Raw genomic sequence first — 18,400 nt, forward strand, 5'->3', positions numbered from 1 at the left:
ATGCACACACACAGGTTCGCACACTCTGAGTTTCACTCTAGCCTGGGAAACACACGTGTGTCACAGAAGTCTGAAGAGCACCGCTGGGATTTGAAATTTAGGTACGCGTGCCCTATCTGACACAGCTGTGTCATGATGTGCAATTTACCTTATTGGTCAGAAGACCGTTTTTATCATACACATCTGTATAGTTTTTGTAACTGGGGTATAAGTTTTCCACAGCTTTAACTTCATCAGGATTTTCACTCAAATGGCTCTGCAAGAAAAGAAATAATATTTTCAATTTTTTAATATAAAATGCCATTAGAAATTATACTTCCTACCCCAAAATGGTGTGTATGGTTTCCACCTGCCCATGTGAGGTACCACATAGAAAGGCAAGGAAGACTGTACATGTGTTTTATTTAAAATAATCATATGAAGAAACTATGAATATGTAATTAGACAAAAATGTAATGTTCTAACCTGTGTAATATTCTTCCAACAAACTGTTTTCAAATTCCAAACTATAGCAAGAACACACAAAAATAAAAAGTATTCCCTGGAGAGAATTAAGAGCCTAACTTTTTGCCCACCTACCTCTCCTGGTATTGGCCACTTAAGAAAAGAGTTCAGGGGAATTTGAATAAAGAGAGCTGAATTTTAGCCAAAGTTCTGACCCTAGTTAGGCATTTTAGGGTGAGTCATTTCTTTTCTTTGGGTCCCTACTTCCCCATCTCTCAAATAAAAAGTTTGATAAGTAATTTTCCAAATTCTTTTAGCTTTGGATGTTATTCTGCTAAAAATTCATAGAGATCTACTATGTAAAAGACACAAACAAGTCACCTCCCAGGATGAGGCAGGGTTGGGACTCTGGAAACCTGTCTCTATTCAGTCCCATTTTTTGAATCCAGAATGAGTTCTTCTGGAGAAAATAACTGGAAAATAACTAAGCTAGACAATCCTGCAGTCATCTAGAAAGAGCCCATAAAAATCCACATGCAAGCAGAGCGAACGGGTCCCAGCTCCCACACCAGTCTTTCTCTGGGCACCGCAAAACCTGAGAGCACATCATGTTTTTGAGTCACAACGCTTAAGTGTAACACACCTAGCCCTCTGGTGGTGAATAGATATTATGGGGGAAAAAACTCATGAGCAAGTTACCACTCCCAAGAATTGCAATGCCATTTCCATCTCTCTGTGAGGTAGAGTATGCATAGGTAAATAAATAAATAAAAAAAAACCAGCAATGTTTCAAAAACAGTGTTCCCCCTCTGGGATGAGCTTGGGGAAAGCCCCGACCACTGAAGAAATGCATGGGCATCAGATGAGAGGAAAGGACAACCAGATGATTTGTGTCATTTTGATAAATTTGAGTAAATACATATATATACTCATACAGACACACACCCCCAGCAAGGATGTACTTGCTTCTGTTGTGTGTGGATGGGGTTCAGGACATACTACCCCCAAATGTGGCATCTTGACAAGTTGAAAAACGCCCTATTAAGTGAAGGAGTTTGAGAGTGGAAGAAGCAGAAAGGTTACTCTGGGGGTCCCTGCCCCCACCCTGCCTGCCCTGAGAGAGGTCATAACAGCCACAGAGAGAGGTGCCCGCCTTACACCCAGAGGACAGGAGCATCCTTGTCTCTGAAGACAAAGGGAGCCAAGAAGAATCTGAACAAACAGGCCTCGCTAAGTTTCCCACACTTACCTCCTATTCCTCAGCTTAGACCATGCATTCTTCATCAAAGCCTAGCAAAAACCACTCAGGTCTGACTGTTTCTCTGGGCTTTCATTTCCTGTGAAGGCTCCATTATGTAAAACTTACATTAAATATATTTGCCTGCTTCTCTTCTGTTAATCTATCTTTGTTAGTTTAGTTTTCAGTCCCAGACAAATACCCTAAGAAGGTTGTGGAAAACTTTTTCTCCCCTACAACTGTGTGGGATTGAAACAAACATTCAAGTATCACAGATGGCAAAAAACGAACAGAAAAAGAGAATGGGCAAAGATGAGAACCATTAATAAGCCCTATCAAGGTAAATCTCAGAAAACAGAAAACACCCTCCACCCAACAAATGATAAAGAATCAATGTGCTGCCTTTCCCCTGACTTGCCCTTTGTTATAAGACAGCCAATTCCTCAGAGAGGACATTTTCGTACAGTAAGTAATGAAGCTAGGCCTGTGCAGGGGGCCAGGCAGAGGAGCTCCCAACTTCCCATTTTAATCCAGTTGGAAGCTTTAAAAAGTGTTTTGCTCCTAAATTACAACTGCTTAATGACAAAGTAAAACATACTTTTTTGTTCCTGATTTGAAATTAAGAAACTTGGAACAACGGGTCATTTAAGTGCATTTTATAAGGTGGAAATTAGGTTCTTATTGCTTTTTAAGTAATAGGTGTTTCTCTCAAACGTGAAGGACTTGAATGCCAAGAAAACATCAAATGCAAGAGAAGTAGACAAGAAATGCATTAAACGTATCCTACAGACAAGTAACCAGTTTGTCATGGAGCTTGCCGAGTTGCCTATGGTGGCCTCCTTTCTGCATTCTTGATCAGGAACCACTGAGAGGAAAAGAAACTTCACGTTTCTTAATGGAAAAATTAAAGTGCATTTAGATGACATCTGTAAAGGCCATAATGCTGTATCTCTAGGAGATCTCGGTAGAAGAATTGGAGATCACTGCCAGAATGCAGGATACTGAAAAATCTTCCAGGTCTGGACAGAGGCATGAACAGGAGGAAAATACCTACCTGAATGTGCAAATCGTGAGTCTTTGCGATTTTTCCAAGTTCACTCATCAACCTCTCAGAGCAGGAAAGGGCAAAACGTGGTGTCACTATGGGCTTCACTCTAGGATACTGGAAATAATCAACAAGAGTTGATAAGGAAACTATGGGTATCATGAATGTGTAGCATATTAAACAACAAGGCGATTTTATATCTTGATATTTGGGAACACTCCTCCTTTCTAAGATTGGCTGGAAGTGCTGGGTTTCATGTAGACAGCTCATGGTTAAGGACACAGGAGAGTACATTCCGTAGCACCAAGTCCAATGGAAGATCTTGTCCCAAATGATAGCCACCTGCTGCTCCACATCCACAGAAAAGCTTAGTTGAGACCTACTCTGGCGGCCTTTGGGAAAAGAATAGAGAAGCAGAAGGAGAACTTTCAAAGGAGAGGGCGGGGGAGACTAGGGGTGAGGCAGTGGCCTATGCCCCTTTCTGCATCCTGGGGAGGTATGCTCACCATGCACCCCTGAAAGCTGTTTGTTGCAGAACTGTCTCTGATGTCACCTGAGGTGAGTATCTGAGCAGGAAAGAAGACCTCATAGAGGGATGGTGAGAATAAGGATCCACCAAGCTCCACCTAAGTCTCCAAGGTTAGATTGAAAGATATTTTCAGATTCTGTATGGTTTCCAATCAGACTTCAAACAATGGTAAGGGAAGGGTCTGGCTTGCCAATTGAAGAGCCTGCACTGTGGAACCATGAACCGGCCTGCTGGGGTGGGGCAGGAAACAGCTCTGCCTCCATAGGCTCAACAGCTGCAAGGCCTGCAAAGGGGGGTGCCTGGCTGAGGGCCTGCAGGCATGTGACATGCCACACATACATAGATGGACCAAGGCAGCCTGTGGCAGGGGCATCGGGGCTGGATGCCACCTGTGTGTCAGACCCCATCAGGGGCTACAGCAGGCCAGAGCCAACGTTAACATAGCCAACAAACACCATGCCTCAGCTATCCCCTATCTCTGCAGAAAACAGTCCTATGGAATTAGAAGATCACAGAGGAGAGGGAGAGAAAACCTCCGAGAAAGCAAAATGTGCCCAACCTTACTGAGCTGAGCTGACAGGTTCACTGTGAAACCAATCTGAAGTTCTAGGAAAACACTTCTGCATGCACAGGATAAGCCAAACATACACAGATTATTCTCTGCCAAGCAGCTTCATAACAAATCCTACAGCTAAGACAAAGGTAATCCAAAAACAAACTGCAAACAAGTTTACTTACGTTCCTTTGGAGCATTTCTGAAACAAATCTGAAAGAACACAACAAATGGGAAGTTAAAAATTTAGGCCTTTTCAAAAACAGTTTTTTTAAAGCATGAAAACATGATCTTTCCCCATCCTGTTTCCCATGCAAACATTTCCAACACAGCACCTGTTTCACCACCACTAATTCGTGACTAACAAGTAGTAATTACTCAGCTTCTCATTCGCAGAGATGGAGCGCAAAATCACAGGGAAGCACAATTTTATCATCTAACATCAGCTGGGCCGTTTACAAGGGTTCCCACAGCATTCATGCCATTCTCCCAGCCTGAGCTCTCGGTTTGGGGGAATATTGTGGTATGTTATGCTCCAGGGATAGTAAACTCCTGGAGTCCTGGGCACTTGGAAGCATTTAGAAGCCATGGGGCTCTCTGCTCCTGATTTCCCTTAAGTGGAAGCTACTTGCTCACACAATATCCTCCTTTATTCCCAAGGCAGCATCCTACTCCACCTGGATTTGGAGTAAGGCACAAGAAAAAGGTCAGAGCTGGTTGTGCAAAACGCATGGGGGTGGGGGTGGAGATCTTACCAATGATAGCTGCAGGGGTGGTGGTATCTGCATGGCCTACAAAATGGCTAATTCCGCCCTGGCTGGTAATGTTTGCTAGTTAGAGCTTCCTACCTTCCACGTGCCCTTGTTTCAGAATAAAATGCGAATTAAGGTTTACTAAGACCACAAACACAAATTCATAGAAAAGTAGAGCTGATGATCAAGGGGAAGGGGAAGGTGTTGCTTTCTTATTCCTGAGAGCGGGTGGGAGCCCCCTGGTCTCCCGTTCAGAGGGCACATTCAGGTGAAGGAAGCCCAGGAAATAAAGAAAAGTGGGGCTTCTAAAATTTGCATTGGGATATATGTGGAGTTGGAGAATATTTAAATCTAAAGAAATTTCTCGTACGTATATTTCTTGGGTGTTGAGTGCCATACAACACAATTCCTTGTCAAATCCTTAAGGCACTATGGAAGAGCCATAGAAGAAGTATAGAGCCCTGGCTGGTGCAGCTCAGTGGATTGAGCACAGGCCTGCAAACCAAAGGATCATGGTTCAATTCCCAGTCAGGGCACATGCCTGGGTTGCAGGCCAGTTCTCAGCAGGGGACTTGTGAGAGGCAACCTTACATTGATATTTCTCTCCATCTCTCCTTCCCTTCCCCTCTAAAGATTAATAAATAAAATCTTTAAAAAAAGAAATGTAGAAAAAGTACCAATAGGATCAGTAGAATATCCCAACATAAGATAAAAAGTTCAAATACATGTTGTTCAAGGGTCAACTGTAATTTAATGAGTAGGCCACACACACACTTAAAGCAAGTCCAATACGCAGAAGACCAGGCCTATAATACAGAGGGTAAATCATTCACTTCAAAAAAGAATCCCTCTATTTACGTAGGGGCTTACCCTAGAACTCCTATAACAAGTTCCCGGAAGCTTTAAACTATAATTGGTATACAAAAATAGTGTTGGCATGCAACTTTTTTAAAGGACCCAGTGGATTTCATGAAGGCAGGCAAACCCACACTGCAACATTTGTGCACATTTCGCCTGGTGCAGAGGTTTCCTCTGTCTCCAGCTCCATCAGTGCGGCGGAGGGGATGCCTTCCAGACAAATCAAGACGAACGTACCTCTCTGTTTCCTTGATTGATTCCTCAGTGGTTTCCTTATACTCTGGAAAAGTGTCATTCCTATCCATGTTGACTTTGCCCACAAATGCCCGCTGCCCAAATTTATCTGAGGCACACGAAAAGAATCTTAAGTCACGTGTCTTTCCCACACAGTACCTCTTCTGAGACTTTTAAAAACTTAAAAGCATTATGCAAACATAGATGAGAATGTTAAAGATGATCCATTAATAAGAATAACAACAACGAAACCCCACTAAGACTGTAAGTAATAAATAGTCTTCCATCCATTGCTTCAACCTCTGCTGCCTCCACCCCCACTTCCAGGCTGGTCAGGCAATAATTGGGTATTTTGTACTTATTACTCAGCTTTTTCCTTTTCTTATACAAGTTGTCTACATTTTTACTCAAGTAATAACTATCCTTGTTCCCATATTATCAAATGAAGAGGGGAAGCCTCAGGTCCTGGTGAAACACTCTATTCAACATGTCAGGTAGACATGTAGACAAGTGTTGACAAGTCAACATGTCTACACCTTTTTCTTCTTCATTCCTTCTCTTTTGTCCATGGCTCACAATTTCCTTCCCATTTCCTACCCTGCCACTGTCCCATGTATTGAGTCCCTCTCTATACTTTTCTTGCATTTTATAGAAACAGCAGCATGGTCTAGTGATAAGAAAAAAGGCACTGGAGTTTGACAGCCCTGGTTGAACTTAACTCTTTCTTCCTCTGTTACTTCCAGGGTAGTGGGTATTACTTGTTTAAGGTCTAAATGGCTACGTGTCCAGTGTCCTGTGCTATGTGCAGGGTTAGAAGGAACACACCCTGTAGTGTACATAAGGTATCAGGCACCTGCTTAGACAAGATATTGCCACTATTCTTAACTGTAGCTACGCCAATTTTATTACCTGTAACAAAAATTGTATTCAGTCCTACTAGCAGCATTTAGCACTAAAGAACCTAGTCCTCTTTAGAAGTTCTAGAGAAATTCTATTTCAGTTAGAAAGGTCAGTTTACTTTGGGCATTGTTAGTTCTTTTTTCAATGTCTCCACTTCTGTTATAAGGATCTTACAGAAGTCTTTCTGCCTCTGTCTTTCCCTGTAATTCATTTTAATAATTGGCCATTAGATTACTCTTTCTTAAAACACCACCTTCATCACATATTTCATCTAGCTCAAAACCTTCTTTGAGTTTTTGATATATATTCAAAAATGAGAACATGCATTTTGATGTGTATTCTCTCTACAGTCTGAAGCATTCCATCTACCCAACCTGTTCACCACCCCCACCCCACTCTCCATGCAATGAATCCTGCCCCCTGGTTCAGCTACTCTGTTCCCTGCTTCCAGTGTCCACTATAGACATTCCTGCCTCATGACATTTCCCCTGTTTGGAGAACATTTTCCTTTCTCCATTTTATCTTTCCTTCAAAGCCAAGTTTTCAAATCTCTTCCCTTCCAGGAAGTCTTCCTAGATGCTCCAGTTCTGGGTTCTCTGTCTCCTCCAAAAAAAAAGCAATAGTTATTTTCAGCATCATGATTCAGGCCTTTGGCATCAATGACCTTGGTTAGCAAGCAGTGGTGTCATCAGATCAGCCAACAGCATTTACCGAGCAGCTGCTATATGCTAGGCACTGTATTGTATACAAGTTTCAGAATCATCAACCTAATTCAAGTCCCAGCTCTGCTAATTAGCTGTGTGACTTGGGCATATTTTATAACCTTTCTGAGCATTGGTTTATCCATTTGAAACACAAGGATGTAATAGCTGCCGCAAAAGGCTGTTTGCAACTTAGCCGACATAATCCATGTAGAGTGCTTTGCGTGATGCCAGGCATCTTAGTAAGAGCACTACAGCTGTTCCTAAAGTTACTAATCAATGTGTGCAGTTACTAATCAATTAGTCCTATCTGGCAGCTTATGGGCAGGAACTATGTTCTGTTTCATTTTGTTCCCGGAAATTTGCACAGTACCGTGAGCCTAACCAACAGCCAAGATATATCTGTTGACTATTACACACTATGGCCATCACTAGAATTAATAAACCCACTCCAAAAAGCCCTAGATTAATTAATACACATCATTCTGGAACCAAAAAACTGTAAGTAAATAATCAAATTCTTAAATAATAAAAAAACATTCAGGGGCCACAGTAATACATAGACATTTATTACTTGCAAGAAATGCAATGCTCAAATTCCAGTAGTTAAACGCCAAGACTGCCCACAAGAATAACTCACTGCCAGAGATGGTCTGGCTGGCTTTGTTGGATGTGCCCATAGATCATGCTTTCATCTCCTCACCTGTAATTTCCGCAAGGAGCAGAGATGAGTCAGTGTAAATTGTTGCAAAGTAGCAAGCTGTGGTTGTTCCATTCTTCAGCGTTCTCCTCTAAAAATAAATCACAAAAACCATGAGTCGCATGTACCAAGAAAGTCACATGGAGTATACAGATGAAAATAGAATTCTATTTTTTAATTTGAAAATGTTTTTATTTAAAGGTAAGTCATCTCAGTCTGAAATAGAGTTAAGGTAACTGGCAGTGCTGACATTTGAAAAGTGTGAGCTGGAGAAGTTGATACTTTTCATTTCCTAGATTCGCACAGTTCTGTTTTGCAGAATTCATAAAATGTGTTGCTAATTCATTCTTTATCTTTTAGGTTTGTGTAAGCATATGCAAAATTTATTGCATATAGGAGTGAATAAATGAGATTTTTCTGTCTATTACAGCATAAAAGAATTCAGCCAGACTTCTAGTTCATTCTGACAGATTGGTCACATATATCTCTGTCTCTTCCTGAGCAAACTTCCACTAAAATAACAGTAAAAAAGTACAAAATTTATTACCCAACAGAAGAATATAAGAAGAGACATGAGCAGAAGAAACACTTCAACATCCCCCTTGGAAGACAAAGAATATGGACGAGAACCTAAGTGCAACTTAGGAGGAGAAAGAGAGAGAAGCATGCAGTTGTTAACAGAGAATTTCTTTAAAAAATATAGTTTATTGATTATGCTATTACAGTTGTTCCCCTTCACTCCCCTCCACCCTGCATACCCTCTCCCACCCACATTCCCCCACAGGAACTCATGTGTCTGTGTCATAAGTTCTTTAGCTTCTACATTTTCCATACTATTCTTGCCCCCCCCCTCTATTTTCTACCTACCATCTATGCTACTTATTCTCTGTACCTTCTCCCCCTCTCTCCTCCTCCCACCTCCCTGTTGCTAACCCTCCATGTGATCTCCATTTCTGTGGTTCTCTTTCTGCTCTACCTGTCTATGTAGTTTGGTTTTGTTTTTGTTCTAGGTGTGGTTGTTAATAATTGTGAGTTTGCTGTCATTTTACTATACATGTTTTTGATCTCCTTTTTCTTAGATAAGTCCCTTTAACATTTCATATAATAAGGGCTTGGTGATGATGAACTCCTTGAACTTGACCTTATCTGAGAGGCACTTAATCTGCCCTTTCATTCTAAATGAAAGCTTTGCTGGAGAGAGCAATCTTGGATGCAGTCCTTGCCTATCATGACTTCAAATACTTCTTTCCAGCCCCTTCTTGCCTATAAGGTTTCTTTTGAGAAATCAGCTGACAATCTGATGGGAACTTCTTTGTAGGTGACTGTCTCCTTTTCTCTTGCTCCTTCTAGGATTCTCTCCTTCATTTTAATCTTGGGTAATGTAATTATGATGTGCCTTGGTGTGTTTCTCCTTGGGTCCAACTTCTCTGGGACTCTCTGAGCTTCCTGGACATGCTGGAAGTCTGTTTCTTTTGTCATATTGGGGAGGTTCTCCTTTATTATTTCTTCAAATAACTTTTCCACTTGTTGCTCTTCCTCTTCTCCTTCTGGTACCCCTATAATTTAGATATTGGAACGCTTAAAGATGTCCTGGAGGTTCCTAAGTCTCTCCTCATTTTTTTTTTTTTGAATTCTTGTTTCTTCATTCTTTTCTGTTTGGTTGTTTCTTCTTCCTTCTGGTCCACTCCATTGATTTTAGTCTTTGTTTCCTTCCTATCCCTATTGGTTCGCTGTACATTTTCCTTTATTTCACTTAGCATAGCCTTCATTTTTTTCATCTAATTTGCAATAAAATTCAACCAGTTCCATGAGCACCCTGCTCACCAGTTCTTTGAACTGTGCATCTGATAGGCTGGCTATCTCTTTATCACTTAGTTGCATTTGCGCTAGAGCTTTGATCTGTTCTTCCATTTGGGCCAATTTTTTTTGTTGCTGTTGTTTTGACATGCCTGTTAGGTAGTGAGAGGTGGAGCCTTAGGTGTTCAACAGGGAGGGGCAACCCAGGGGCTGGGTTGTGACACTGTATGTGGGGGAGAGGTCCTAGAGGGAATAGGCACTCGCTCCACTCTCTGCCAGATTTCAGTCACTTCCACCACTATCCCCAAGCAAAATGGGCCCTTCTGGTGCTGATTCCCATGTGGGTGGGTTTGTATGTGTCCTGGGACCCTGTGGGTCTCTCCAACAAACTCTTCTGTGAGGCTGGGAGTCTCTCCCAGCATCTCAACACCCACAGGTGTTTTCAATAGGTGATTTGAAGCTTTATTTCCCTGAGCTGGGACCCTGGGTTGCATGGCCTGTCTCACTACCCAATTTCACCTGGTTTATCTGTGCGTGAATGTGGGAATGCCAGGTATGCCAGCCACTGTGCCTCTCCACAATCTACCACCTCACTGGGTCCACCTGCTGCCAGCTTGCACGCCTGGGGTCCACCAGCCCCACTTTGCCATGAGCCTTCTGCACCCAGCTGCCCAACTCTGTCCCTCCTACTGGTCTACATGAATGTTTCTTCTTTAACTCCTTGGATGTCTGTCAGACTTCCATACAGTTCAACTGTCACTACTCGTTGTTTTTTTGTTTCTAAATTTTTGTTGTCCTTATTTTTGTTGTGTGAGAAGACACAGTGTGTCTACCTTTGCCTCCATCTTGACTGAAAGTCTTGTTAACAGGGAATTGGCTCAAAGTCTGTCTATAGATGATGAGGCCCTGGCAGGACCCTCCTCCAATCACGCCTAATCTGTTCCTTGAAAGAGAGATGTACTCTTTGTAGAAATTGAATAGTACTTAGAGGATAAAATCCCCAAAGGACGAGATGGAACACAGGCTGAAAAGAAGAGGTTTAAGAGCAAATCTGGCTTATCTCCAGGGTCCTTCAGTCAGCTTGCCCAGATTGCCACATGTATTACACCCACTACTCCTGGCAGGACTGAAGGACTCTTACCTAGAGAAGATGAGTAACTCTATAAGAAAGACATCCTCACAATGACAAGTGGGGCCCACAATTGAAAAGGCTGTTCACTACCTTCACTGTTTCTCTGACACTGAAGTTCACTAGTAAACAAGAACTACCTGCACCCAGATCTTCCAACTGACACCTTAGGGTATCAAACTTAATTATGAACATATGCTCAAGCTTCAACAGACACTGAAGAAAAGCTGCTGTGAAAAGGAGGAGGAGAAGGAAAAGCTCTGGAAAAAATATTGGAGGAAACAGGGTCAGATAGAAGTGAGATTAAAAACAATGTGATTAACATTTTGAAAGGAGTAAAGAAGATATTGCAGCCATAAGACAAGAACAGAATCCTATGAAAATCAAAGAACAATAGTTCTACAAAAGTAAAACTTTTATAAGTGAAGTTGGGAAGTCAATAGAAGGGTTGTAGAATAAATTTAAAGAGAATCCCTGAGGGGAAAAATACTTTGATCTTAAATAAGGGAAGAACATGTCCCATACCTCAGACAGCAGTCTCTACTCTGCATCAGCCAATTGTTGAAAAAAAAAAAAATGAGAGCCCAGTGATGTCAGTCCCAAAGGACAAGAGAATTTGAAAAGCTGGAATTTTATGTCAATCTTTCCAAATTTTAAGACACTTTGCACATGAAATAAAATGCATCTGGCTGCCAATAGAGGATGATTAGAACCTGTCAGCTACAGACAAGAATGAGCTGTCTCTCAGAACCACAAGTCCAGGAGGAAAGCTGATACCATGACACAGACATCAAATTCAATCTCCAGCGACTCCTAAAGTGTCCACAGCCTGTGTACACAGTAAATATTTATTGAATGAACACCCAAGGAAGCTGAATGACTAAGCAACAAGAGATATAAATGAACTAAAATTAGTATTCTTAGATAAATAGAATTGGACATGATGTCCTTGAAAAAAGACAGGCTATTATAACAGTAGAGTGAAACAGTGACTTGCAAAATTGGACTATGGTGTTCTTGAAGAATGTGATACAATAGGCATAAAGAAACTTTTTTGACTAATAAAAATCTTCTAAAACTGGATTGTGGTGATGGTTGCCTTAAAATTAGTGAGTTTGTGATACATAAATTATATCTCAATGAAATTATTTTTAAAAGAAAAAATGAGATATAAAAGTATATATAAAAGTTTCAACATTTTTCTGATAGGAGTTACCAAAAAAAGAAAAGATTGAAGGGACAAATATATTCACAGAGAAAGAGAAATTCCCTAATTGAAAGATAGACAGGAGTTCTCATACTGAATAAACTATATATTAAAGATAATGAACTGAAAAAAAATCTATAAGTGAAATTTCAGAGTATCCTGAAGGCCAGCAAATTAGCCAGAATGGAGTGAGAATCAGATTGACACCAGCACATTGGATGCTGATGGGTATTTCAAATACAATTTTTTTCTATGATAAAAGCACATCATTTCAGAGTCAGAAGAAAGTAAAACCATTTTTGATAGTTCAAGGATTTAAAATGTTTATCACCCACTTTACTGAAAAAGAATTATCAGAGATATATTCCAAGAAAATAAAGAATTAATCTAAAAGAAAGGGATCCAAATAGCTAACAACAACAAAAAAAACTCAAAGGAGACTTCTGGTCAAGATGGATGCATAGGTAAACATGGCTCACCTCCTTACTCAACCACAGTAAAAATTGCAACTAAAATACAAAACACCTATCACCCAGAATCATCAGAAAATTGAAGAGTATGGAAATCTGGCAACCAAAAAATTAAAGAAGTCACATTCATCCAGATGGGTAGGAAGGGGGAGATGCCAAGATGCTTGGATACACATGGAGATGTAGAGATGCAGAATGAGCAGTCCCACACCCAAAAATGGTGGGTAAAAATTGGCAGACTACCTCAGGAACGAAAGACCTCAGCCCAACACGAGACCGCCCAGCCCAGGTTCCAGTGCTGGGAAGGTAAGTCCCCATAACTTCAGGCTGCAAAAACCAGTGGGGGTTGGGGCAGCTGAAGAAACTGTGGGATTCTCTGAAGTCTCCTCTTAAAGGGACTTCAGTGACTTAGAGCTTAGACTCACTTGCTCTGGGCTCCAGCACTGGGGAAGTATCTGGAAGAACACCAGTGGAATACGGGGAGAATCTGAAGTATCTAGCATCAGGGAAAGTACTGGAGGACAGCTTCCTCCTAGACCAAACTCCGGAGGCCAGGCAGTGGCATAGTCCCCTTTCTGAGCCCTTCTCCACACACAGAACACAGATTAGGAACACAATATCAGACATTCCATCAACCTGGTTCATACAGGCTGCCCCTCACTGGGGATTGCCTATGGCTCTGTCCCATTCAACTTACTGGTGTGTTTTTCTACAATAGGCCATGCTACTAAGGGAGTAGCAGCTCTGCCTAATACATAGAAACAAACACAGGGAGGCTGCCAAAAATGAGCAGACAAATAAATATGGTCCAAATAAAAGAATAGAACAAAACCCCAGAAAAAGAACTGAACAATAAGGAGGTAAACAATCTATCAGACGCAGAGTTCAAAACGCTGGCTATCAGGATGCTTAAGGAACTCATTGAGTATTCAACAACATAAAAAAAGACCCAGGCAGAAATGAAGTTTGCAATAAATGAACTAAAGAAAAATTTACAAGAAACTACCAGTGGATGGACCTGAGAATCAAATCAATTATTTGGAACATAAGAAAAAAAAATTCAATCAGAGCAGCAAGAAGAAAAGAGAATCCAAAAAAACAAGGATACTTTAAGGAACCTCTGGGACAACTTCAAACATACCATTTGAATCACAGGGCTGCTGGAAGGAGAAGAGAAAGAACAAGAAATTGAAAATTTATTTGGAAAATATAATGAAGAAAAACTTCCATAAATTGTGGAAGGAAATAGACATACAAGTCCAGGAATCATGGAGAGGCCCAAACAAGATGGGCACAAAGAGGACCGCACCAAGACACAACATAATTAAAACCTCAAAGGTTAAAGATAAAGAGAGAATCTTAAAAGCAGCAAGAGAAAAGCAGACAATTAACTACAAAGGAGTTCCTGTAAGATTATCAGCTGATTTCTCAAAAGCAACTTTGCAGTCTATAAGAGACTGGCAAGAAGTATTTAAAGTGATGAAAAGCAAGGACCTACAACCAAGATTACTCTATTCAGCAAAACTATGATTTAGAATTGAAGGGAAGATAAAGTGCTTCCCAGACAAGGTAAAATTAAAGGAGTTCATCATCACCAAGTCATTATTACATGAAATATTAAAGGGACTTATTTAAGAAAAAGAAGATCAAAACTATGAACATTAAAATGGCAATAATTTCACACCTATCAATAATTAAATGTAAGAAACAAACTAAGCAAACAAGAAGAATAGAAACAGAATCACAGGTATGGAGATCATTTTGAGGGGTTATCAGTTGGGAAGGTAAAAGGAAGGAATGAGGGAAAACATGCAGGGAATAAGAAGTACAAACTGTAGTTACAGAATGGGCAGGCGGATGTTAAGAATAGTATAGGAAATGGAGTAGCCAAAGAACTTATATGCACGACCCATGGACACGAACTAGGTGGGGGGAATTCCTGGAGGGAATGAGGGTGCCAAGTGGAGGCGGGCAAAGGGGGAAAAATTAGGACAACCAAATAGCATAATCAATAAAATATATTTAAAAAGGTAAAAACTCATTGTTAAAGTAAGTGCAGGTGTTGAAAATAATAAACTGGAATTAAATAAAATGAATTTTAAAATATTAAATTTAAACATCAAAACTTACTTATGTTAAATGAAGTGGAGGTAGTACATAATAAACTAAAGCTAAAATCTCAGATGCTATATCATAGGACGTGGCAAGGGGGCTATAACATGAGAAGGGAAGAGTATGTAAGATTCTTGTCTCATTATATGAGAGATATAGAGAAAAATGATAGAAGACTTGCTTAATACGTCTACAACTTAGTCTAACAGAGACGTAAAAAGTGTCATTGCAAACATCCATAAAAATTGACCTTTAATTGTGTCATACACTAACAGTGAATTAATTGCCAAGAAAAATAGTCATAAAAATTACATTCACTAACCAGAGTAAAATAAACTCCAAATTCAAATGGAAATATAATTAGACATTTTCTAAATTTTAAAAAATTTAAATACCTTTCTAAAACCTGGCCTTGAACATGAATCTAAATGGGAAATTTCAGCTATTTAGCAATGAGGACAGTAGAAATACTACCCATAGTTGACAAAATCTACGGTGTAAAACTCTGTGGTCTTGATTGCCCATTTGTTAAAATATAGATCTAGAACTGTTTTCTGAGGGAGGAAATAAAAAAAAACTGTCTTGATAATATTCATGAGTACTGCCTTAGCATAGCACCCCTATGCATTGCCAGGCACAGTCTTCAGCTGAAGGACACATTCTAGTTAACAAATCTTAATTTTTACACAGCTGTCAGCCACACCCTTGGCCCATGCAGTTCTTACAGTGTGTGGTCCTGCCCATAATCAGAAACACTGGCTGCATGAACTGCAAATACTTGTTGAGAATAACACCTATTTTGTACTCACCGATATCAAAGTCTTACCCAAATCCCTGACTTAAGAAATACAACTTAAGGAGTATGGCCCCAAAACCACATAGTTCTAGATACTCTCTCTAAACATACAACACTGGTATATCTGGACTTTTTGATACTATAGCACCTTGACAATATATGGATTTTGACAATATATAGCATGTAGCTATATATTGGAATATATTGGAATATTGTGTATAATTTTCTTAAATTTCAGTATGAAAAATAGATATGCTTCATTTCCCTTAACAATCACTGTCTGACTCTGATTAACAATCACTGTGTGATTTTTAAACCACACAGACAGTGTAGAATTCAAAACTGATTTCCCTCTGTGGGTCAGCTGCTAGACACTTAAAGCCAAATTTGTGATAAAAACCATGGCATACATTTACCTCTTGGTGTTATTTTATTTTTCCTCCATTCTTTTCTCCTTTACCATGATTTTGTGACTCATTTTCTTTTGTTGGGTACTATGCAATTTTAAGATATCTCAAACCATTTTTAGAATAATGCAAGGTACTAATAAAGTTTGAAAATAAAAGATTTGGTGTGGTTAACACAATTCATTAACACAATGCACTGGCAACTCCACACACAGCTTTAGTCCTTCTCTGTCTTTCCGGTGTCATGAGGACACATGTTAAGTATGTAAGATCCACAATTACATTGAACGTGTAATTAAGTGAGGCAAGTGTCTAAATGATAGCACTTGTTTTTATTCTTTAAGGCTTGAGTGATGTAAGACAAGGGAACTGGCAGGATAACTGGTCATGAAATGTGGCTTATAATAGTGTCATCCTCACATAGCCATCACTTTAGGAGAAAATTCATCAATGGGGTCCAACAAAAATGCAGGAATATTCAGACAGAGTGTCCAGAGGTAGTGGTCAGATACGAAGGTATTTGCAACTTTAATTCTGGTTGCTAAATGGATTGCGCAGAGGGTTGGTATGGAAAGGCTGGAAATGATTTTCTGAGAGAGTGAGATGGAAGGACATTTTCATAGCCTTCAAAGAAGGGCTGGCACCTACTACAGACACCCTTCAGTGGCGGAACTAGCCTCATAGTTCCCTCTAGTGGTGACAATGCTGGTCACATTCCCATATGCCCAGTAATGGAAACATCCTATTTTCCCTCCTTGTGAAACTACCAAAATAGCATGACATCCTTATGATTGTAATTTAAATTTTTAATTTTACACTTCCTTGGGTATTTTTTAAAGCAAACACATAGAGTGCTTACCATATGTCAAGCACTATTCTAAGAACCTAACAAATATTAACTTGCCTGATTCTTACAACAATCCTGTGAAATAGGCACAATCATTATCTCTATTTTTTTTACAGATGGGGAAAACGAGTTGCAGAACTTTCCAAAGGTTGTGCAGCTATTCCATATGGTCCCCAGAACAGTGTTGTGGATTAACAGGAGTAAGAGAACACACATATGCATTAAATACAAATTTAGTAAAGTAAAACACAAAAAGTAAAAGACAGAGAGTCATGAGAGCCCACCAGATTGGGAGTTTGGAAATTCGAACTCAAGTGCTCTCCTTGCTAGTGACAAGCTGTGTAGTGAGGTGGTCACAAACTCACTGGGCTATGAAAGACTGAGAAAATCTCAATAGTCCACTCTAGCCTTGACTGTCTGTGTTTTACACTTAAATTTTGCCCCAAGAAATTAATGTTTCTACAGGCTACCAAAGATAGTACACCGAGTCTCACATGCAGGATACTCACGACAACTCTAGTGTATACTTCTTCTGCAAAGTCAATGCTCTTGAATTTGAGTTCTGTAGGAAACGTATACTTGGTCAGCCACTCCAGAAGCTGCAGGTCCATATGACTTCCAGCAAAGTAATACTGAGGGGCATGGATATGTGCATCAACCAGCCCGGGCATGAAGAACTCACTGAAAATGAAGATGAGAGAAATAGCATCCTTAGGCATTTTCTATATCTTTAAATCATGCTTCCTCTTGGGCAATGATTGAACTGTTCACCCCACATAGGTTTAGAGCTGAAGCCATCAGATGAGCAAGTTCTCCTCTTATTGAGAGATCAAGAAATTGCAATGAAACTCTGAAAGACATAGCTCCTAACTTGGAATGGCTGGTGAGAGGTCAACCACAGATAAAGAAGGGAGGGAAAAGCACGGTACTGGTCAGAAGCAAAGCAGTCAGAGCACAAGGAAGGAGTGAAGCGATGCTTTCATTCTATGACTTTGTTCTCACAAATTAGGGTTGTAAGACAGGGAAAAAAAGATGAGAGAGGAGGTCTTCAAATTTTCTAGAGCCATGCTGAGGAATTAGACACGAGCCACTAAGGATAACCGGAGAGGAGACGTGAAGATACCATTGCAATGCCCGGTGCTTCTGATCACTCCTGCTGTTACCCTGATCCACCAATTAATCTTTACATTTCTATGACTCTTCTAACAAAAAGGCCTGGAAAGATGTTTCTACGAGTTTTCAGAGGCACTACCCGCAGAATTGAGGTAGCCCAGAGCTAAAAAGTATTTAAAGCTTTTTGAAAGAACTATTTCTTCTGTTCATCGGTATGTATTGTGTTTAATGTCATCAAAACAGGTATTTGTTAAAAGATACTATATACCACCAACACCCCAAATAAATATTATATTTTATATACATAAAGAATTTGAACTTAAAATGACCTAACCAAAAAATCCCTTATACTACCAATTCAAATGTATACCACCTCAGTGGAAAACTAATAAAGACATGGGTATCTATAAATGCTTTATTTTAAGAAATGATAACTGGGAATGATAACAATAATAATGATGATGATGGTGACAACAGGTAATGTTTACTGAAAATGTACGTGTACTGGACACTGGGCACAGCATTCTGCGTGCATCATCTTATTTGTTCCTTACAGGGGTTTGTTATAT

The 18,400-nt window shown here is 40.0% G+C and overlaps 1 protein-coding gene across 1 annotated transcript in view; it reads right to left on the reverse strand.

The window, feature by feature from the left end:
- GDA (guanine deaminase) overlaps positions 1–18,400 on the reverse strand; it is an 86,648-nt gene that overhangs the window by 21,658 nt on the left and 46,590 nt on the right. The window contains exons 3-8 of the mRNA XM_037155043.2: positions 17,228–17,399; positions 7,957–8,044; positions 5,656–5,761; positions 3,994–4,021; positions 2,736–2,843; positions 149–256 (exon numbers count right to left, since the gene is read on the reverse strand). Coding sequence (XP_037010938.2) covers positions 149–256; positions 2,736–2,843; positions 3,994–4,021; positions 5,656–5,761; positions 7,957–8,044; positions 17,228–17,399 — 610 coding nt within the window. The remainder of the gene's footprint in view (positions 1–148; positions 257–2,735; positions 2,844–3,993; positions 4,022–5,655; positions 5,762–7,956; positions 8,045–17,227; positions 17,400–18,400) is intronic.

The sequence above is a fragment of the Artibeus jamaicensis genome, unplaced genomic scaffold (genome assembly GCF_021234435.1).
Source record: "Artibeus jamaicensis isolate MK-2021 breed Jamaican fruit bat unplaced genomic scaffold, CSHL_Jam_final scaffold_1964, whole genome shotgun sequence".
Classification (NCBI taxonomy): domain Eukaryota; kingdom Metazoa; phylum Chordata; class Mammalia; order Chiroptera; family Phyllostomidae; genus Artibeus; species Artibeus jamaicensis.